At 35.5% G+C, this 24,028-nt stretch overlaps 1 protein-coding gene across 2 annotated transcripts in view; it reads right to left on the bottom strand.

Moving 5' to 3' along the window:
• TRIM24 (tripartite motif containing 24) overlaps positions 1-24,028 on the bottom strand; it is a 93,163-nt gene that overhangs the window by 24,015 nt on the left and 45,120 nt on the right. The window contains exons 4-9 of one of the 2 annotated variants that reach the window (XM_082632815.1): positions 22,314-22,446; positions 16,477-16,593; positions 13,242-13,356; positions 10,595-10,741; positions 3,955-4,072; positions 1,167-1,435 (exon numbers count right to left, since the gene is read on the bottom strand). In XM_082632815.1, coding sequence (XP_082488941.1) covers positions 1,167-1,435; positions 3,955-4,072; positions 10,595-10,741; positions 13,242-13,356; positions 16,477-16,593; positions 22,314-22,446 — 899 coding nt within the window. The remainder of the gene's footprint in view (positions 1-1,166; positions 1,436-3,954; positions 4,073-10,594; positions 10,742-13,241; positions 13,357-16,476; positions 16,594-22,313; positions 22,447-24,028) is intronic. The other variant, XM_082632816.1, reaches the window with a different exon arrangement.

The raw sequence follows: 24,028 nt of genomic DNA, 5'->3' as shown, positions 1-24,028 counted from the left end.
CCTCTTAAATTGCTTGTTATTTACTTCCTTTTAAAACCTGGGTTAAAACAAAGTTCAAGAGGAATAATCAACTGGTCATACTAATATTCTCCTGGATTTGACATGCCTTCTTAATCAAATTACTAGACAGCCATAAACTTCAAATACATCACACCTCAGGCCTTCACAGAAGCAATTTAACAAAATCAGTATCTACATATGCCCACAACTTTTATTCAGGGTTGAAAGAAGAGTCCTATGAAAATCATCTGTTTTGTAAAACTGCTACCAAAAAATGCTATTATGCCATTTAATTGCTTTTTCATAAAGAACCACATTATATATTCCTATTAATTAGTCCTAGAAAAATACTAGTAAAAAATTTCTACTCTAATGGCATGCTCCTTTTAATCAAATAATATAGATATTATTCCTGTTTCTTTTTTGTTTGGCTGACAAAAAACTGAGCTAGGTCTTGCTCTCAAGCATAATGACCTTAACCCTTAGCATAACCCTTAGCCTAGCTCTGCACGCTTTATTTGAGTATTCTTAACACTTACTAATCCCTCTGCCATTTCATTTGTGTCATTTACTGTAAATCAGTTCAAATTCTTCTGAGAAATAGGGAATATAAATTAATAAATAAAAGTAACTGAAAATAACAATTTGTATGGATTAAAATAAGAATGGTTCATGGAACATTTGCTCAGAAATAAAGTTTGAAAAAGGTAGACTTTTAACGAATCACACCCTTGCCCTTTTCTATTTCATTTTGTCCTAGTTTCTAAGATGCAATGTGGTTTTCTAAACACTGCATCCTTACACAGAACAGATAACCTAAAGTATTAGTCGTCCTGAAGCACTAATATAAGAATCATGAATTACGGGTACACAACTTTTCCCATCAATCATATGCATTGGTTATTTAGGAATGGAATCATTTATCCTCTTATAATCTAAAGATGAAAGAGAGCAGATGAGAATAGATGTCCCAATTAAATAAACCATTAATTCCTTTTTGAGAAGGGCTAAAATCTAGAGTTAAATCAGGGATCCTTAATGTGATAAATTTTTATAAATTCATATATTTAAGTCATGGATGAAAGATGCCTTGGTTATTTTAGGAGCTGCTGAATACAACTGTACTATAATTATCTAAGTTAGGACAGGCCTGCTTCCAAATTTACCTGATGAGAGATGGAAGGTTGCTGGATGGGCCCCTGCATTCTAGGGTTTGGTAAACCCACAGGTGCTGGCCTCCGTTGCACCTGTTGCCTCTGAGCCATTACCTGTTGCTGCATATGCTGGAGTCGTAATTGAGCTAGGCTGATCTGTGTTGGAAACTTGGATAACTGGTTTGAAGATAAACCACCTGGTGGCTGTGAATTCTGTTCCATGACAGGATTCTGCTTAGGCATTTGTGGTTGACTCTCTTTATCTTCGATTACTAAAGAACCTAGTTAAAGAGAAAAGGTTAAGTTCTAAATATTTTCTGGGAGTGAAATACCATATTTTGTAGGGTTATTTTTACTGATCTTCAGAATTGCCAAGGAACTTCTTTTTCTCTCAGGAACCCTTTATACTCTTAAAAATAGAAACCCCAAAGAGCTTCTGTTTATGTAGGTTCTATCAATCAAAATTTATCATATTCGAAACTAAAAATGAGAATTAAAAACATTTTTCCTCACTAATTCATTTAAAAGTGACAACCCATAATAACACATTTTTATGAAAAAATACTTATTTTCAAAAAAATGTAGTGAAGAGTGGCGCTATTTTACATTTTCGAACATCTCTTTAAATGTCTGGCTTAATAGCTGAACTCTCATACCTGTTTCTGTATTATCTAATATATTGTTTAAATATATGAAGAAAATCCAGCCATACATGGAGATGTACTTGGAAACGGGAGGCCTCTGTCATCACCCGAAGGAGCCTCAGACCCTACTTTGAGGACTGCTGTTGCATATCAAAACAAAACAAGCAAACCTGACATTGGATCTAAAAACAATACCACAGTATTTCTGATTTAGTTATCTCTCAAGTTCTTTACACCTTCACAGAGTATACTGTTAGTTCTCTGATGGAGAATACTCTGCCTTATAACTATACTGTTGGAGTTTAAAGGTACCTCTAACAGGTGTGGTCCAAGTATAAGGCAAAGCTTGATTTCTTCAACAGCAGAGACTCAGTTAAATGTTTCTGATTTAATAAACATATGCATCCTAAAAAATAGTTATCATTCATTAAATACTTACTCTGTATTAGATACTGCGACAGTAGGTCTATGTATATTGTTAAAGTCCTCTGTACAGATAAGGGATTTAAGGTTCAGAGAGATTGAACAACTTACCCAAAGTCACAAAGACGCTAATTGAATAATCATCCAAATCAACATTTTTCCCTTGCAGTCTTCTATAACATGTTTCTCAGAAGCCATAAATAAACAAGTTTGGGAAACTTGTCTCCTTAGAAGATTTAAAATGTAAATCTCATTGTAAATGGCAATTTACAGAGCTGTATAGGACAGCTCTGAGAAGTCCTACAGTAAAGGATATTGTTTTACAAACTCCTCACAAACAGATGTTTTTGTTTTTGCTGTAGACTTATCTCTATATATATATCTTATATATCCATTTATGTGTATACAGTTACACATATTCTTAATTTTATTTATGTTTACATTATGTGGTCTATGTTTTAAATAATATGCTTATAAGTACATACAGTTCTACATATGACTATTTGTGTGGATATATAATTGTGATAGGTTCTCTATATAGCTGCATGTATGGTGGAGGGTAGGAGATAGTTAACTTATACACACGCTTTGTATTAAGATGCTTCTTTTTAGTTACATAGGTGAGAGTGTGTATGATTCCAGTTGCTTGCTATGTATCAATCAATCAATAAATATGTGCTTCTAGACTGAGCTGCAGGAGTCAACTTATGACCTTTCCTTCAAAGGGTCACCATACTACCATTCCTTCTGTTCTTCCCGTGTATGAATGAGGTTTGTGTAAGCCTATTTCTTCCTTTCCTGGTGTGTTCTGAGAGCACTGGCTCTCTCTCCAGCCATTTCTTGCTTTCTTACCCAGAATCTAGCTTAAGGAATGAGACAGCAACCATCTTTCAAGATTTTGAAACAAAGTCAATGAGCCCAAAAACTGTCATCAAAGGGAATACTGGTGGTTGATGAAGAATGTATATGGAATTCTTAAATTTCTGTTTCTACAGTCTCCCTGTGAGAAATTAAGAAAGGAGGCAAAAACTGAAGACTTCTTCTACTAACACATAATGTAGCAAGTACTGCCTGCAAGGATATTTGATGTTACCAAATGATACCATAATGGTAGTCTCCCTTTGTGATAACTCAGTGCGCTCTAGTACTTAAAATTTGGGCACTTATCTGTACGTATGGTGCACTTCAGTTAGGAGGTTAAAAATTACATAATAATTACATAAAAGGCAAAAGAAGAAATGAGAAGTCTTCCCTAGCTAGATAAAGCAAATGAACCATTAGGTGCCTGATGACTGGCTCTCAAGAGTAAGCCAGCCAATAATTGTATGAGAAGTCCTGTTTTAACAGAAAACATTCTAAATATAAAAAATCCTATATTAATGGCAGTCATAAGTCAAGAGTTTTATCAACCATTCTGATAAGTATGTAATTAACAGTACAAGCAAGATTCTATGGGAAAGAAAAAAAAACCTCCTAAATCCAGAAATCTAGACACCCTGTGAGTCAATATAAAGGATGTTTCATATCATCCACATATTTACATGTGTGTTTATATTCATGCATGTGTCACGCATATACACACACTAATGAAATACTAGTGAAAATTCCATGTACTTAAAACAAGATGATAAACACACTTTGGGGGTGGAAGGGAATACATTTTCAATAATTTCATAATCACTAAGAGTTCCAGAAACAAATGGCACTTTGAGAAAATGTACATAACAGCCTACCTAAATTGATAATATTTTGAGCCCAGAAACTAGGATCACAGTGAAATTGGATGGTATTGTTGGTCACTGGGGAAGCATCACACCTTGCTCGAAGGAGGTGCCGTAACCGGTATGTAATCTAGAAGAAAGCAGAGAGACAACTAAACATCAAAATCTTTATTAGCGGGCTTCCCTGGTGGCGCAGTGGTTGAGAGTCCGCCTGCCGATGCAGGGGACGCGGGTTCGTGCCCCGGTCCGGGAGGATTCCACATGCCGCAGAGCGGCTGGGCCCGTGAGCCATGGCCACTGAGCCTGCACGTCCGGAGCCTGTGCTCCGCAACGGGAGAGGCCACAACAGTGAGTGGTCCGCGTACCGCAAAAAAAAAAAAAAAAATCTTTATTACGCAAATAATTTATTAAGTTCCCAATAAATACACAAAAAATGGTCTCTGTATCAAATGTATGCTAATACAAAATAAGCAATCATATATATATAAGTTATAAAAAAGTGGACATACAATGCAGTTTTCCTTCCAAAACATGTTACAAGTTTTGAGGTACAACTCAGTTAGCTATACTGTTGAATACAAAAAACTAACTTTAACTAGCTTAAAGTTAGTTTTTTGAATTATTTAAACTTCACAGAAGCACCAACCAAGTATTTGTAAAATAAAAAATTTTCACAAATTCTGCTCTTTTAGTTATTTTACTTACTCTTTCAAAGAAGGATGCAGAGTTGAGATTAGGTGGCTAATGAATTACAGAAAATACAAATTACTCTCTGCTCAGGAAACATAAGTTCAGCTCATAACTAGGCCTACTAGTGGGATGGCTCTCCTTGCTCCTATGCTGTGAATCTCGGGTCATCACACCACACCCCCATCTCCTCCACACTGCAGTCCTCAGTGAATACTCAGTCACTCTCCCTCAGTCTTGAAGAGTTCAGCTCCTGGCTCACCATCACCAACGCCAACATTACTCCTGTCTTAATTCTTGATGATTTTATATCCAACTAGATGATCTTTCTTTCCAGCTTACTCCCTTCTAGTGCCCAGATACCAATAATCCTACAAACCCTAAAGGTCCTATAAACCTTTGCTCGTAAAATGTTCCCTGTCCTTCGACCTCATCTTACCAATACCCTTACCCTAGCCCTCAGTTTCTCCTTATCCAGCTCAAATCCCAGGGTTAATCCTCATAATCATTTCCTGGTATATACCTTCAACACCTCTTTCTCTCACATGTCAAACTACACATACTTCCTTCCCTCTCCTCAACCTTTTCCCCAAACAACAACCAACAAACAACACTGGTTAAATTTAACTTTTGACTCACTATGATTGGACTGATAAAGGGACTGACCAAACTTCAAACACAGCCTGCTTACTTTAGGTAGGGCCCTAAGGTTGACGGGCCTCTGGTCCTTCACGTCCCTACTCTCCTAAATGACTATTTCAAACCTCCTTTCTCTTTTCATATCTCCAGCATCTCCTCCCCCATTCTCCATCTCAGCTGATGGTCCTGATTACTGTTCACTGAAAAAACAGGAACAATCAGGGAACTTCCACAAACTTCCACCACTGACCAGTATTAGCGTTCCCTCCTATCACAGTGGATTAACTGGCCATGCTTCTAGCTAAAGCCAATCCTTGCACTCGTGCAATAGTGCCCCACACCCTCTTGCCGACACAAAGACACTGCTCAGCAGTTTTCTCCCCTCTCCTGTATCCATCAAGCTTTCCATTTTACTGCATCAGTCCCATTAATACATAAACATGTTTAACTTTTCCCAGCTAAAAACAGAACTCTTGGCTCCTTTTCTCCCGCCATCAACTGCTCTCTTTTCTGGCAAAACTCTTCAAAAGACTCATCTATAATGTCCCCCATTCCTCTCCTCCCATTCTTCCCTGAAACCATTTAGGCTTAGTAGCTTTTCACATAGGTGGTCACTTGGCCCTCAGGGAAGCATTTTCTTCTCTTGGCTTTGAACAAACTATGATCTCATGGTTTCCCCCTTATTTCACCTGCTGCTATATTTTAAGGCCGCTGAGAATAGGTTTGCGTCCCAGTGTACCATCTCAGTTTCCATTGTTGGTTCTTTCACATCTCCCACACCAGGAATGTCCCAGGGCTCAGTCTTGCAACTGCTCTTTTCTCCTGCACCCACATACTTTAAATGATCTCATCCAGTCTCACCGTTTATCCAACTCTTAAATTTATATCTCAAGCCTGGACCCCTCTATGAATTTGCACATCCAATGGCTTGCTCAATATCTCTACCTGATTCTCTAACAGGTACCTCAAATTTAATATGTCTAGAAGGGAACTCTTGATCCTTCTCCTCAAGTCTACTTGTCCTATGATCTTCCCCACCTCAATTATTGGCAACACTATTTTTCCTACTGCTTAGTCCTTGGTTCCTTTCCTTTCCTCATGCCTTACGTTCCACCTGTCAGCAAATCCTGTTGGCTCTATCATGAAAAGATATGGACAATCCTACCAATTCTCCCATTATCAACTCTACTGTTACTACCCTGGAAAAGCCACCTCATTGCAAAAAGGTTATAAATAGTCTCCCTTATTTCTCCCTTGCCTTCAACCACCTACAGTTTTTTTCCAGCGGCCAGAGTAATTGTGTTAAACTGTAAATCATATTCTGTCATTCCTCTCCTCAAGTCCCTCCAATGGTTTCTCATCTCACTTAGATTAAAAACCAAAGTCCTCATAATCAACTACAAGGCTCATACTATTTGGCTTTCCAGTACTTCTGACCTTACTCATCCTACTGTCTGCTCTTTCACTGTGTTCCACCCTCTTAGGCCTACTTGCTGTCCATATCACAAATAACTCCCACCTCAGTCTTTGCACTTGCTGTCTGTACTTGTGCTCTGCCTGAATACTCTCCCTGAGTATCTGCATGGCTTGCCTCCTCACTTTCTTCAGGTATTTGCTCAAATATCACCTTCTTTAGATAGAATTCCATATCTAAAATCACAATCCTACCCCAATGCTCCCAGACTCTTCCCTTAATTTACTTTTCTCTAGAGCACTCAATACCATGCAATGGTCTACACATTTTACTTATTTTGGTATTGTCTATCTCTCTTCATTAAAATGCAACTTTAAAAATATATTTATTTATTTATTTGGTTGTGCGGGTCTTAGTTGCAGCTCACGGGTTCCTTAGTTGCAGCACATGGGCTCCTTGGTTGTGGCAGGCAGGCTCCTTAGTTGTGGCATGCGAACTTTTAGTTGTGGCAGGCAGGTGGGATCTAGTTCCCTGACCAGGGATCAAACCCAGGCCCCCTACATTGGGAGTGTGGAGTCTTAGCCACTGCACTATCGGGGAAGTCCCTAAAAATGCAACTTCTTGAGGGCAGAGATTTTGCTTTGTTTTCTGTTCCCTTAGTACTCAGAATGCCACCTGATACATAACAGGTATTCAATAAATAATTTTTGAATAAATAAGTTTGCTTCATTCAATTGCTAAATTATCTTAAATAGCTATAATAAATTCTGTGTAAAAAAACGTATTTATTTTGGGACTATGTAGAATACATGGCACGGTGTTTAGCAAACAGCACTCGACACAATGTTCTTTTGCCTAAGTTTTTCTACCTTTCTTAATTTTTTTTTGCATCTTCTAATAATTCTCATTATAAAACATGCTCATAATATGCTAAGCAAAAGAATTATGGCAAAAACTTTCCTATGAGGAGTCATAAACCCTGGCTACTGTAAAAGATAAATAAGGATTAATTAAATATACTTGTTGATCCCTTCAGATGTATCTGAACTTACAGTCAGGTTTCACACTGAAAACTTAGCTACTGTTCAAAAAGCAAAGGACAAAATTATTTTAAAAACTGTGGAAGATGTCAAAACAGCTTTTCAGATGGCAATACTGTATACTGTCTCCTTTCTACTGAAGTTAAAATAAACTTAAAAAAGAAATTTAGTATTCGAGTTTCCAGTCCTGTAAAATATAACATAAGGTTTTGTCTACACTTATTTATAGCTTCTGACAAGAGATGTTATCTGCTACCTTATTTATTTACCATCAATCTTTCACTGAGTTCCTATATATCAAGCACTGGGTAACACAAAATTTTTACCCTTTAAGAAGTAAAAAGTCTAATGAAATTCACAGAAAAATATGTAAATGTAATAATAATAGATAAAAATCAGTAATAGTATGATGGATATATGCATAAGGGCTTTGTAAACACAGAGAAGGGTAATCCAACCCAGTGTTGGTCATGGAAGGCTGCCAAAAGGAAAGGAAGACACATCTAAACTGAACTGAACCTACAAAGATGAGGATCTACTCAAGAGAAAGAAAAAGCATTCTAAGAAAGGGTAACAGTACCCAGGCAAAAGATCATGACATTCTGAACCCTGAGGACTAAAAGCAAGGAATTGTCGATGAGATATTCAGGAAACATAAAGAAAGTCTTTGAAGATTAATTATATGGGAGGACAGGGGAAAGGGAGTAAAAAAGATTGTGGATTTCCCTTTTACTACCTATAACTTAACAGCTTCCTAATCACTAGTATTATAGAAATATCTATTGCTAGTAAAAAGAATAACTGTGTTTTACTCTCCTGGTCTCTTCTGTCGGTATTTCTTGCCTTCCTTCTAAATAATATAAGGATAAACTCAATGTTTAACAGATGACAGAAGAATCCTAAGGAAGTACTGTGAAAATGTTTTAAACTATATTTAAAACTGGACTTCTGAAAGGATCCTGCTATTCCAATGGGTTTGGTCTTTTACTGATTATAATTCCTATAGCAAAAAAAAACGAACTAAGAATTACAAGCTAAGCTTGAAATTTCAGGCCAGTAAGACGTTTCTTTTTAATTTTTAAGCATATAAAAGCCATCATTAACAAATAACCTTAGTAAACATGGCTATATTTATGAAGCATAGAAGCTCTAAAGGACAGAGTTGCATAATATAATGACTTTCCAATTTTCTGAGGTTAAAAATCCTTCTAAATGTTTAAAAGTAATCACAAGCCTTAGCTCTGCATTCACTACAGGTAAATTATTTTGCTAGCTATATCTGCTGCTAGTGATGTGCTTGGGTTCCACAGGCTTTTAAAAATTAAAAAACACAATTTAGTAAATCAGGAAGCTGGTAATACTGGTTCCTTATGCTTCACTGTGTTTATTTTCTCCTGTGTATAATATAGAGAACAATCTTCCTCTCTCCTATTTCAAGAGATCATTGTGCAGATTAAGTAATCCCATCTTCGAGCTTTTACTGTTTTCTTTGTATTATAATCACAAACAAAATCAGAGAATAAAATCAGAGAAACAAATTCTTAAACTGATAAGGAGATTGAATATCTGATTGTGTGAATAACATGTTTTCTTACACACATACAAATAAAAATACTCATAATGGGTCTAGTTGAGAAAAAGACAATTCTCTCATTTTCTCCTTTTATCCCTGTTTTGTTTGACTTACAGGAAAATATAAGTAACAGAGAAGGTATGTACTGTATAGAAGCTGTTTTTCATTAGACCAATGAAGTAGTAAAAAGGAAGAAAAAGAAAAAAAAGACTCAAGATTGACCACATCATTGATAATTATGAAAGAAAAAAATCTTAAGAGTTGAATACAATTCATGATTAGGAATAGTTACAAATCAGTTTTCTAATAAGTTACTCAATATTTGAACCTAGTTTACAGAAGTTTATCCTGAAGTGCATTTCCTTATGACAAAATGGTCGTCGAAAATTCCTTTCACAAAACTGAGTGGGTGAACAGAAAACAGATTTGGATGTCATAATTTGATTTCAAAGTGTAAATCTCTGTGGAATCTTTAATAAAATAAGAGTAAAGCAGGAGTTTTCAAGAATGCTTATATGGTGTGACTTCCACGGCTGAATGTCTTCTAGATCCTTGCTACTAACGGTGTGGTCTACGGAGCAGCAGCAGCAGCATCACCTGGGAGCTCGGCGGAACTACAGTTCGGCCTCACTCCACATCTACTGAACCACCTGATTAGTATGCAGTGACCGTATTTTCAGTAGCAAGGTTCTAGACTATTCTGAAAACAGCTGAACAAACGAGAGCCACTTTTCTCTAGCAATGGGGTTGAAATATCCAGCACCATATATCACTGACAGAGTAAACAACGTAGTACAGACAAAAGGAACACAGCCTCTGGGTTCAGGTGTCCAAGCTGAGTGGCCTTAGGCATGTTACTTAACTCTGTGCTTTGGTTTCATCACCCATACAATGGATGGATAGGTATACCTATCTCATAAAAATGATATAAATGTTTAAATAAAATGTTACATGGAAATGCTTAGGATTAGTGCCTGGCACACTACGGGTGATCAGGAAATGTTTACTCTTATCATTATTGTTAGTATTAAGTTCAACTGTCACTAAGACAGAGAAAACTTGGAAAAGAACAAAACAGGAGGGATGATGGTAGATTAAAATTGAAGATACGCCTCAATCATGGCAATATAAGGTTTTTGAAAACCAAAATATTTTGATTGATAAACATTAGAAAAAGGTAAAAAGCATTTAAGTACAAACAGACTACTGAACATTTCTAAATTTTAAGCATTCTAATCACTCCACTGTTTCTCTCTGTATTTTGACAGTATGTTAAATGCCACACTTCGTTCGTCTTACCAGTCGCTTGCTATAAAGTAATGCTGTACTGCTGCCACTGGAAACTGCCCATTTAGAAAAATGCATGACATGTTCCAACTGTTTAGAAAGTCCAGCCACTTCCTGCTGCTGTTGCATAAGTTTCATTCGATGATCTTTTGCAAGACTCTGAAAAAAAATAGTTTCAAAATTAGTTCTGCAGGGCTTCCCTGGTGGCGCAGTGGTTGAGAGTCCGCCTGCCGACGCAGGGGACACGGGTTCGTGCCCCGGTCCGGGAAGATCCCACATGCCGCGGAGTGGCTGGGCCCGTGAGCCATGGCCGCTGAGCCTGCGCGTCCAGAGCCTGTGCTCCGCAACGGGAGAGGCCACAGCAGTGAGAGGCCCGCGTACCGCAAAAATAAAAAATAAAATAAAAAATAAAAAATTAGTTCTGCATGTAACATGTATTTTAATGGTCATCTTCAGATTACCCAATTAGAATAACCACCACCTCTAAGAACCCAGGTGATAGTAACTTATCCCTTGGTACAAAGGCTCATTCTCACTGAAGTAAAAACCGTGCCCCCAGTGCTGCAGCCACCACTGACGCCACCCTGCCTCTGCTGCCTGCCCCTTCTCTCCAAGGCCCGTGGTCTGGTTGTACATATTTTGGGATGCAGGTTTCTGTTCATGCATCTTCCAGTATCCAAAGAGGTACAAAACCGTGGATTAGCTATAATACAGCAAATGCCCATTAAATTCAATACTCACAAATAAAATAGATGTACCATCCAGCAATCAAGTAAAGTTACCAGATCACATGATTTACTCAAGCACATGATTTCACCTTTTAGGCATTCTTATCCTGATTGCAACTAGTTTGTGCTAAGTCATGCCACGTGGTAGACAACATTTATGCTTTGTGTGTAGTAAAAAAAAAGGAAGCATGTAATTTTTGTCTATTGAAAATTACCATGGGAACCAACTGATATAGTGACTAATGGTACCAATGCACTCTCAAAAAAACTACAGAAAAGCAGAGTATAGAATTTCTCTAAGGGAAGTATACAAGCAAGAACACAGGTTAGTCAAAAGTGGAAGAAAAAACCACTGAACCTGTGCTGTTTTAACGGTCTCTAACCCCAAATCTCCTTTACCTGGCAAGGAAAGGAGGAGAGAACAGGACGTTCTACTAGCTCTAAAAAAAAGTTTAAAAGTAACATTGCTACACTCCAATATGAAATTATATCCTCAATAGAGAAAATGAACCTAGATCCTGGCCCTAGTTGATTTCAAATTTGGAAAATACACATATGCTAAACTGAATTAAGTCATTGCAGTGACTATCAGTGGCTTTGTCATATCTAATTTTAAGTCCAGAGATAATTTACTTATTAGGCTATTTCTGACCTCTGTAAAAACTAAGCGTTACTTTGGAGACATTCTAGAAAGAACAGAAATTCTGTTGACTTTTAGGGATGTTGCAAATTGAGAATCAGAAGCCCAAGTTTCTTGGTCTTCTATAGTAACAAACTATTTGGATCTTGAGTCTTAGTAAATACTGACTACATTTATTCGCCTTAAAGAAGGATTCTGTGAACCAGGAGACTGGGTATGAAGACTGAAAGCATATATATATATATATATATATATATATATATATATGCTTTTTTTTTTTTTTTTTTTTGCAGTATGCGGGCCTCTCACTGTTGTGGCCTCTCCCGTTGCGGAGCACAGGCTCCGGACGCGCAGGCTCAGCGGCCATGGCTCACAGGCCCAGCTGCTCCGCGGCATGTGGGATCTTCCCGGACCGGGGCACGAACCCGTGTCCCCTGCATCGGCAGGTGGGCTCTCAATCACTGCACCACCAGGGAAGCCCCAAGACCTTATAATTTTGTCAACTATAAAATAAAGATGTTGAACTAAATTTTTTCTATAAGGCTTTTTAAAAAATCTTCGAACATCAGGATTCTTTTATTCTCTTCTTAATTTGCATCTCTACTGTTAAATTCTTTTTGCACCAATATATTAAAAGAATACCAAAATATCATGCAATTAATATTATGTTAAGATACCATGTAGAAGTTGTAACCTCATGTTATTTGAGTCAAACACTGACTCTGGATCTTGACCTTCATGAGTGTAAGAAAGCCGATTAAGTTAGTAATATTTTTCTTACCTGCAGTGACAAACAACTATCTTAAGTGCCTTGAGCATCTCTCCCTGAGTACTGCTTTCACAATTAAGACTGCTGAGGTAAAAGGCACATCCTTTTACCTAATTTCTCATAAGGTTAAATGTATATATTTGAGAACTAAATATAACTAACTTAATGTAACTTTCTGAAAAACTTTGCTCAATTGCACTCTTTTGGTGACCTAAAGCTGTCAATTCAATGAATCTCTGAAAAGATTCGTCTCTTTACATCTCTTTAATATTTACTAAGCTCCTCCTTCAAGCAAGGCATTATGCTTTGTGCTCTGAAGTAATCAATAGGATTAAGACATTCCTACTGTATCATAAAGGCGTAAACTGTCAGCTACAAGGTAGAGCCTGAAAATGGAGAAAAATATTACTGAATCAAATGTAAACAATTATATGAAAAAGGCTGTGATTTCAAATTCACAAATACATGAGAAAATACTACGTTAAATCACTACAACATACTGTCCCATTAACAGTAACTTACCTCAAGCTGATGCAGTAGAGCTTTTCCTTTTTTATTTATTTCTACCATCAATGTAAATATGGCAACTTTAATATCCTGTTCCACCTGCTTCTGATTTTGATTTACTTCAATTATCCTGAAAATTAAACAAAAGGGGGAAGTCTAAAATCTAAGGCAGAAGAATTGTTTTACAATATGTAATATTGATTTTCTAAGCCCTAAATTAGACCAAAAAGTTTTCATCTCTTAAAAGCTCAGCTTTTTCTAAGGGTCCTTCAGTTTAAATAGACTTTCTTGAAGATGAGATAGCAGAAATATTAATTCTTCCAAAAGACATAGTCAATTCAATATTAAAATCAAAATGTATAAAACTGCAAGAGAATGAACACATCTTAAGAAAACATTATTTGGAAAGATTATGACACCTGGAAAAATTCTCAGCCTAAAAGGACGGACAAAAAAATGATTTATAAACAAGATAAGGAAAACCAGGACTGAATGAGTTCTACTGTACTCACTGCAACTAAGAAGTAGAAAAGCTTAAATGTGTCACTATTATCTTAGTCATCTGAACTGTTACCCATTCATTATATCTGAATAAAAGCAGAAAGACAATAATAGTAGTTTGCTACTTTTAATAACACATTTGTCTTGAAATAAGCAGCCAAGTAACTATGTTTTTATCAACCAGCATATACATTTTTTCCTTTGATTAGAGAAAATGGGAATGCTATTTTCATGGAGATCAAGATGGACAGGAAAAAAAATACATAGCATTATACCAGAATATCTTATAAAAGCAGAAAAAGAATAATGAGGCATCCACCATCAAACATTCTGAGATAAATAAAAGGCTTCATTTCTTCTGTCTGCGTATCTTCCAAAACTTAAGATGAAGAGAGCAGGGATTTTATTCTCTGTTGGAAATTCTTTTTTTTTTTTTAATTAAAGTATAGTTGATTTACAACATTGTATTAGTTTCAGGTGGACAGCAAAGTGATTCAGTTATACATACATATATATATTCTTTTTCAGATTATTTTCCCTTATACGTTATTACAAAATATTGCGTATAATTTCCCTGTGCTATATAGTAGGTCCTTGTTGGTTACCTATTTTATATATAGTAGTGTGTATATGTTAATCCCAAACTCTTAATTTATCACCCACCCCACCAATGTTGGAAATTCTTCAAGATAATTATTTGACATCAATATTGGCTAGAGGATCAAGGAAACCAGATAGGTCTAGGAAGCAAACAATCTCAAAACAGACAAACGAACAAACAAAAAAACCAACTAATTTAAATCCTCATGATGGTAGAACAGGATGAAAAAGGGACAAGTAATGCCATGTTTGCACATGCATAAAGATAAATTAATAGCAAAGTCAGTCCAGTAAATTTAATCCTTCTATAATCAGGTAGCTATAAAGATACAAAGAATTAGCACCTAATCCAAAGAGTCTTTAATTTTTACCACAATTCAAAAACTAAAATCCTTCCACAACATAATGTATTATTTTATAAAAAGAGCATAAACTACTTTAAAAAAAAGGTAAAAAAAGTATTTGGAAAATTCACACTATCTGATTTTAAGACTTACTATAAAAAGCTCTAGTCATGAAGAAAGTGGGGTATCAGCAAGAAAGAAAAGCACAATGGAAAGAGAGTCCAAAATAATCTCACACATATATGGTCAACTGATTTTCAACAAAGGTACCAAGGCAGTTTAATAGCAACAGGATAATCTTTTCAACAAACAGAACAAGTGTTGGAACAAATGAATATCCATGTTAAAAAAAAGAGTAAACTCTGGCCCATAGGTCATACCATATACACAGTGAAAGAGTAAGAAAAAAGTCAAAAGGGTGAATTTCATCAACTGTGGATCGTTTATATAAAATTAGTTATTTTACAATTACTACTGTTTGCCACTAGATGGTAGAGATTATCTACCCTTATCATTCCATAAATATTCATTATATATTTTCAATTACTCAGATACAAAATTTTAAACCCACCAATTACATCAATTTGGCAAAAATACAGTACTGTTATTAGAATATGACAAAGGAGATAGTATTTGGTCAACTACAGTTCTCATGTGAAAGAGAAAGGTAAAATGAAATGAGAGCTGATAACAAAAGAATAATAGAAACTAAAAGACACACAACAGAACTTTTATTATCACAATGTATAATAGATGTAATAACACCAGGGAGTCAAGAAAAGGTTAAATTATGTTTAAAATCTCCTTTAAGGAAAGCAGGTAAGCCAAGGAATTCCTTGGAAAAAAGTACCAAATGCCCCACCCTAGCCATGTTGAAAAATGATAAGAGTAACAGACTGTGACGACTGATCTTAAGGAAGATGAACTACAAAAAGGCTGATATACTTTTCCCTATGAACAACATTCAAAGCCCCTGCAAGGCTTCTCTTATTCAGGCTCTTTCTAATAAGCATTTCTATCTATTTAAGCAGTGACATGTTACTTTCATGTGCAAAACAACAAAAGAAAGGGGACATGGGATTTCACAGGTGTTGTAAAATGTCAGCATGTGCCTCAAATGGGATGCAAAGGGGGGTACTAGGCAAACTCCCTCCTCCCCACAGAGGTCAATGGTTTGCTCTCCAATCACTGAATTTTAGGACATGAGCCTTTGGACAGTTGATGATTTACTCCCTTGGAGGACAAACAGTATAACAAGCAATATGTAGAAGCTGTTTAAGTATTGTATCTGACAAGGAGTAAAAGGTATGTGAAACAGTTCAACAAGCCCTGTCTCCTGGTGTTCTATGATCTCTGCCTCATTGCAGTTAAAAGCTGACAGCTCAGGGGAGGCATCTCTAAGTCTAGCAATCCTTAAAATAGCAATTATCTATCTAATTAAGTGTTAAAATATTTTACAGTACTATAAAAATTTGTTTTGTTTTTAAATCCTGGCATTTCTTGGATAATTGGAAAACACAAAATAATTAAAAATTATTAATGCTTACCTGATAAATGAGCTGTTATTAAATGTAGCTTATTACCATAATAGTTTTGAAATTTCATGGCTGAAAAGAATACTTTCCAAACTTCCCAGAAATCCAAAGTTTCTGGAAAAGTCTTATCAACTATGTGTTATTAGACCCATCTGACAGCTTACTTGGATGTACTTCACCATGAGTTAAGTAAAATGTCTGTTCTTAAAGTTAATATACTTAACACATTATATATAGATGATTTAAGTAATACCATAAATACAAATTTACCTGTTTTGGATCTGATTTCCTGTGAATTTTATGTATTTTGTTTTTTCCATCAGTTTGGTGATTAGTGTATCTATGATCACTTTCTGATTCTGAAAAGCTTCTTCTAGAAATTGATATCTGAAAAAATAATAAGCAATTTATTTCACACAAATGTCTGCCTAAAATGAGGAAAAGCCCCAAAGCAAACAAATAACTAATAGGAAACTATTTATGAGTATACAGGATATAAATAATAATCTTTAAAAAATATCAAATATATCCATAGAAGGCAGGCTCCCCCACCCAGATTCTCTCTTAAAGGGGGAGTCTTTACAAATATTAATCATGGACACTCTATTTTTTTAATTTCTATTTTAAAAATAAATTTATTTATTTATTTATTTTTGGCTGTGTTGGGTCTTCATTGCTGTGTGCGGGCTTTCTCTAGTTGTGGCGAGCGGGGACTACTCTTCGTTGCGGTGCATTGGCTTCTCATTGTGGTGGCTTCTCTTGCTGCATCTAGGCATGTGGGCTTCAGTAGTTGTGGCGTGCAGGCTCAACAGTTGTGGTGCACAGGCTTAGTTGCTCCACAGCATGTGGGATCTTCCCGTACCAGGGCTCGAACCCGTGTCCCCTGCACTGGTAGGGGGATTCTTAACCACTGCGCCACCAGGTAAGTCCATGGACACTCTTTAAATAATTTTTAAAATCTGAGAAAAACACACATTCAATCATTCACAGTTTTACAAGCTTAACAGGCTCCCTTGGCGGACCTGGCAAAAAGTAATTATAGATAAATATCTATGTAGATTTATTAACTATTTTGCAATTTCATAATTATGAAAGTTTGATGCTTTGTAAACAAATATTTTGAAGATCACTTTTAAATAACAGGTAGTTGTGCTACAGGTCACAAATAACAAATATTGCATGCTTTTAATAAATGGGGGGAAGTGAGGGGATGGGGGCAAAACTCCTGATGTTATGCCTTGCATGTGACAAAGCTTCAAGCAACAATATCATAAAATAGTTCAATTTAAAAAAAAATTGACTTGAAAGTTAAGATAACAACCTCTGACAAACTATGTAAGGTGACTCCAAAGGAGCTCTAGAGAAACAGATGATGTGTAAGATACATAAAAAGTTTTATTAAAAGTTTTTCATAAAATGCACAAAATACATTATTTTACATAATGTGATTTAAAAGTGTGAGTGTAATTAAATCAGTAAGTATTATAAGTAGGGTTGCCAGAGTTAGAAAAAAGGGGGAACACACACTTAATAATTATTTCTATTGGATTTCTTTTGTACATAATCATATCATTTGTAAATAATGACATTTAAAATTCCTTCTTAGGTGCAAGTTTTTTTATCTTAGTAAATTTTTTTTTGTTATACACTCTTTGGGACCCTAATACAATGTAATTATTAAATGAAATGATCAAACTGGTCATCTTTATTTAGGTTTATCCTAAACTCAATGCAAAAAATTTACAATATTCCATTATGATGTTTTCTAGCTCTTTTCATAGATAATCTTTATCAGGTTTGAGAAATTTTCTTTTATTCCTAGTTTGCTAAGATTGTATATCATGGACATACATTTTTTCTTGACTGTTTCTTCTGCCTCTGTGGAGATGGTCATATAATTTTTCCTTTATTCTTTTAACAGGACGAATTACATGAATGAATTTCGAAGGTAAAATGAACTTTGTACTCCTATAATAAGGCTAACTTAGTTGTGATTATATTATCCAAAAATCACAATGCTCCTGGACTTGGTTTCCTAATGTATTTCTTAGAAATTTTAAGTTCAGGGCCTCCCTGGTGGCGCAAGTGGTTGAGAGTCTGCCTGCCGATGCAGGGGATACGGGTTCGTGCCCCGGAGCGGCTGGGCCCGTGAGCCATGGCCGCTGGGCCTGCGCATCCGGAGCCTGTGCTCCGCAACGGGGGAGGCCACAACAGTGAGAGGCCCGCATACCACAAAAAGAACAAAAAAAAAAAAAAAAAAAGAAATTTTAAGTTCATTTCATAGGTAGGACTGGTTTATAGTTTTCTATTTTGATTTCTCATAAAACAAGTTGGAGAGAATTCATTCTTTACTGTTCTATGGACAAGACTGTATAGGAAAGGCATTGTTTTAACCTTAACTATTTTGTAGATTCATCAGTGAAATCATTTGGGTCTGTAGTTTTCTTTGTGGGATTTACACTAAATTAAAGGACTGTTCTGATTCTCTATTTTATATTGTGCTAGTTTTGGTAAGTGTATTTTCTAAGAATTATCCCATTTCATGTAAAAATTTTCAAATCTATTGACAAAAAACCTTTTTATATTTTTAAATGCCTGTAGAAAATGTGGTGATGCCCCCCCTTTTCACTCCTGGCATTGGTTTTTTGAGTCTGTTTTCTTTTTAATCATTCATAAAGAGATCTGTTAATCTTTTGAAAGATCCAATTTTTGTCTTTGATTCTGCATTGTATTTATTGTATCCTTTTTGCTACTTACTTTGGGTTTAATTTGCTGCTTTTTCTAACTTGAGATAAATGTTTAGGACATTTACTTTTTATCCTTAATATCTAATATATGCATTAGCGGTATATATTTTCCTCTAATCATGGCTTTAGCAGGATACGTCAAGGATAGTATTTTCACTATCATTCAGATAAAAATATTTTCTAATATTCATTGGAATTTCTTCTTTGATGCTTTATTTAAATTTATTTTTAACTGCTTATCTTTGAAATAATTTCAAAGTTAGATTTGCAATAGCACAGAGATCTCACATATATCTTTACAAAGATTTTCAAATATTTCCTCAGCAAAGTCCTTTAACTCCTTAATAGTTAGTATGCATTTCCTAAAAACAAGGACATTCTACTATGTAACCACAGTATAATTACTAAATACCGGAAAACTGACATTGAGATAATACTTTCATCTAATCTACAGGCCATTCTCCAATTATGTGATTTGTCTCAATAATGTCCTCTATATCATTTCCCCTCTCTAGTCCAGAATACAGTCCAGGATCATACATCATTGCGTTTTGATATGAATTACATTTCTTCATTTTCAAATATATGGAGATTTTTCTCATTTATTGCTTTCTAGATTGACTGCATTGAGTTTACACAAGAATTTATATGATTTCGATCTTCTGAAATGTAAAACTGCCCTGGCATATGGTTAATTGATTTTTTCCTTTTTTATGTCTGGAAATAATGTGTATTATTGGGTGCAGTGTCCTAATGTCCATGAGGTCATTTGCTAATTGTGTTTTTTGACTCTTACTGAAATATCCTTACTGAGTTTTAGTCTGCTTGTTTTGTCAATTACTGAGAGAAATATGTTAAATTTCCCACTATGTGGATTTGTCTCTAAGTTCTGTCTTTCTTCTTTATATGTTGTAAGGCTTTGAGGAATATAAATTTAGAACTATTATATCTTTTAGATAAAAAGAGCCTTTTATTGTTATAAAGTTTCTCTCTTTATCTCAAATAATGTACTTTGATATAGCAGCTTACCTTTGATTAGTGTTTGTATGGCATAGCTTTTCTCATCATTCTTTTTATATACTTAGGTTTTAGATGTTTCTCTCACAAAAAGCAAGTAGCAGATTCTCTATTTGCTTTCTTATCCAGCCTGGAATCTTTCAATTTGGAACATTTTATCCATTCACGTTTATTATAATTACAAATATATTTAGAGATGTACCAACTTATAAATCCCATTTGTTCTTTGTTCCTATTCTCTTTTTTGGCCTGTGTTTAGACTAATTAATTGTTAATTTTTCTACTTCCTCCCTCTGTTATCTTGATAATCATATTGACTTTTACTATTTGCTTAGTGACTACCCTATGCATTAAAAAATGCAGATCTTAACTTATCATCTAAGAATAACTTGTAGTTTCCTACCTTCTTCCTAAGTGATGCATGAACCTTAGAACGTGAACTCCATATCCTCCTAACATGTCTGTGTGATATTTAACACACACAACACACCAAGACATTACTGTTTAGGTCAACATTTAGATTTACTCATACTTATCATATTAGCCATTCTTTCCATCATGCATCATCTACCGTTTTTCTTCTGCCTAATGTGTGCTTTCGTGAGTGTTTACTGCGGATAACTTCTCCCAGTTTATTTTGTCTGAAAATGTCTTTCTTATGAACCTTCATTTCTGAGGAATATGTTCACTGGGTATAGAATTTTAGTTTTATAGTATTTTCTTTTTGCACTTGAAAAATATTACTTTATTTTTTAATTATCCTGCTGGGGAGTTATGGGGCTTCTTGAATATGGGCTAGATGTCTTTCTTCAGTATTACAAAGTTCTAAGCCATTATATTCTGCCCTCAAATGTTGCTTCTTTCCCATTCTTCTCTCTTTCTTGGACCTCAATTATACCCTGTGTTACATCTTCTTGATCCCTCTTCCGTTTTCCATCTTTCTGTTTATCATGCTTCATTTTGATGTTTGCTTAATTTTCTCTGAGTTCATTAATTCTCATTTCCTGGCATGTCAGATCTTCTCTTAAACCCTCTATTGAGTTAATTTCAGTTACTGTAATGTAAGTTCTAGACATTGTTCACATTGTCTTATCTCCTAGCATATTTGGTTATTTCTAATTGTGTGCTGAACCATTTTGTAAAACTCATTATTAAATAAATCTGAGGTCTAGGATGATGTTTTCTTCCTCCAGGGAGGATTTACATTTTATTCTACCAGGTACCTTGGGGCACAAGCAATAAGATTTCAATTTAATCCAACTTGGGGTACTGAGAAGATCTGATTCTGCACTTTAGTTCCAGTGAGGAACTGTAATATTTACTAGCTCGTTCATCTTTACCGTAATAGTGTAGACTTTCAGAATCCCAACTCAAGGCAAGAAGAAGCCTTTAACCCCTGTGACCCTGAACTCCAATCCCTGTCTTTCAGCCCTGTGAGCATATTAAAAGCACCCCTCAACCTCTAGGCAAATGCTTCCAAGGGGAAAAAAGCCTGTACCATTCTCTGTCCCCAATCCAACCCAATCCTGGTCCAATAATTCTTTATTATCAAGCTCTAAAAATATCTTATCAATGATTTCTGTATTTTTTCCATGTTTTCTAGTTACCCTCACTGGTATGGCTGGTCCAAATTACCTAGTCTGCCATTATTGGGAGACCTTTTTCAACCAATTATATCTGTATCAGTTTATCAGAATCTTACTGTTTAATTCAGTTGTTGCTAATTCAAATGCCTATGGAGGACAGGTTTAAAAGTAAGCTTTGGTAGGAACTATGATGAATTAGAAGAGCATGCCCATCCTAAAGAGGACTAAAGTCAATTCCAGTCAAATACTGACATGAAAGTGTTGAATATATGGGACCTAGGGCTAAAACAGATTCAATTTTCTTAAAAAACAAAATAAAAAAAACAGAAAACAAAAAACAAAACCAAAGCCAGAGATCTAAATGTTTTTTTAAATGTAAAATCTTATTTACAACGCTGGCAACTAATTCCATATAGTCTTAAAAAGTGCGTCAGCCAGTGGTTCTCAGCTAGGGTGATTTTGCTGCCTAGGGCATTTGGCAACGTCTAGAGACATTTTTTGGTTGTCACAACTGGGAGAATGCTACTGAAATCTAGTAAATGGAGGTCAAAGGTGCAGTTAAACACCATACAATGTACCAGATAGCCCCCACAACAAAGGCAGCAGCACCAAAGTTGAAAAGTCTTGAACTAGGCCAACATACTGATGGCCAAACAAAACATTATTTGCAGATGGCCATTTGGCTGAGGTGCCAGCAGTCGTCTAGTCCTCATAAAGCTGTATTATAAATCTATGTATGTAGGAAAGATGCAGGTACCTGTGCTCTTTATGTTCTAATAACTGGCAGTCCCGACATGTCAGTTTGTCACATGTTTCACAGTAAAGTTTCAGCTGCTCCTTCTTATGAAAAGGACAAAACACTGGTCGCTGACTGGTCACACCAACTGCCTCTGTAGAGACAATGGGAAGCAAAAGAAGAAAGTTAACATAACGGAATAGTAAATAATTATTAGATTGTTCATTTAAATTCAAGTCCACTGAGATATAAAGGAGCTACAGTTTCACTGATACCACCATTCCCAGCAGGTTTTACAGATAATAAAATATTAAGTATTTTTTGCATTTCTGGAGGAAAAGATAAATGAGCTTTCCACTTTTCAGTGTAAAAATTAAAATTAATTCAGGAGAAAAAGAAAGTGTGTAGCTAAAAAGATGTTTTATGAAATTAAAAAATCTTAATAGCCCAGATAAGTGAATGGAACCAACTGGAATGTTTTGTATTCCAAATGTGAAAGGTTTTTTTTTAATGCAATGCAGAAAAATCTAATAAAAATGTATAAAAGAGGTGGTAGAACAATTATTTCCCCACTTTTGCAAAATTCCTAACAGAGGATACCCATTAACACAGAGATAATCATAAAGTTTACACTATTACACTGTAGTCATCCACATAACTTCTTAATAGTTATCTAGAGTGGAGATAAAACTGGGCAATGCTTATGTTACAATGTTAAATAGAAAAATTAGAATACAAATAAATACAATGACTGATTAAACAATACCAAGGTAAGCTGAGAGGAATTAAAAATAAAATTAATGAACTAAAAAATATATTGAGGGTAATTAGATAAATTTAGGGATAAAAACAAAAAGGTAAACTACTATTTAGTCATATCAAAAAGGGAAAAATATATAAAATTCTGAACAAAAACAGGAAAACAACCAGATAGAGAAAATTAGCAATGTATTAAAAGAATACTAAAAGCACAACACATCAAGACCAAATGGAATTAATTCCAGCAAAGCAAAAATGGTTCAATATTACTATTGTCATAGCTCCCTGCACCCTTCTCCTTGAGGTTCATATCGTCTGGGCATCACAGATGATGGATGACCATACATCCTTAGTTGGCTTGGGACATCCTGGTTTGTACCTGCTCTTCAGGAATAATTATTTATAGAGCTTCTGATTTAGATAATTATGACATCATGTCATCCCTTTATAGACTTCCTCTATTCATGAAGAACTTCAATCCTGAATCATAGTCATCCTCCTAGCCCTTAGTCTCATCATCATCCTGGATGATTCAGAGGTCCACAGAGAGTACCACATAAAGACTTCAGACCTTTTCATCTCTAGAGACCTGTACTTCATTTTAGCTACTTATTCCATTTCATACACACCATGGTCCCACCCTAGATTTATTGTCCATTACTGTTCCATTTCTCTAATCATAAATTCAAATATCCCACTCTAATAACTTCTACTTTCTAACTTCCCAATTCTTAGTTAAACTACTCTCACTGTACCTCACTGATATTTCTAGTCTGTAACCATTTCTTTCGCCCTGTCAACTGACACTGTCAACTTCACTTTCTTTATACAGTTAAAATCCCCAAATTCTTCATGTCAACACATGCCTATATCCACATCTCTTATCCTGTGGAACTTCTAGAATGTTGGTCCGGCTAAACCCCAACCCTAAATAGTTCAATTCTTCTCTATAACTATATCAGACTGCCGAGGACTGA

This window comes from Mesoplodon mirus, assembly GCF_964341445.2.
Source record: "Mesoplodon mirus genome assembly, chromosome: 9".
In the NCBI taxonomy this organism is placed as follows: domain Eukaryota; kingdom Metazoa; phylum Chordata; class Mammalia; order Artiodactyla; family Ziphiidae; genus Mesoplodon; species Mesoplodon mirus.
The sequence above is the reverse complement of the archived record's forward strand: the minus strand, read 5'-3'. Positions and strand labels throughout refer to the sequence as shown.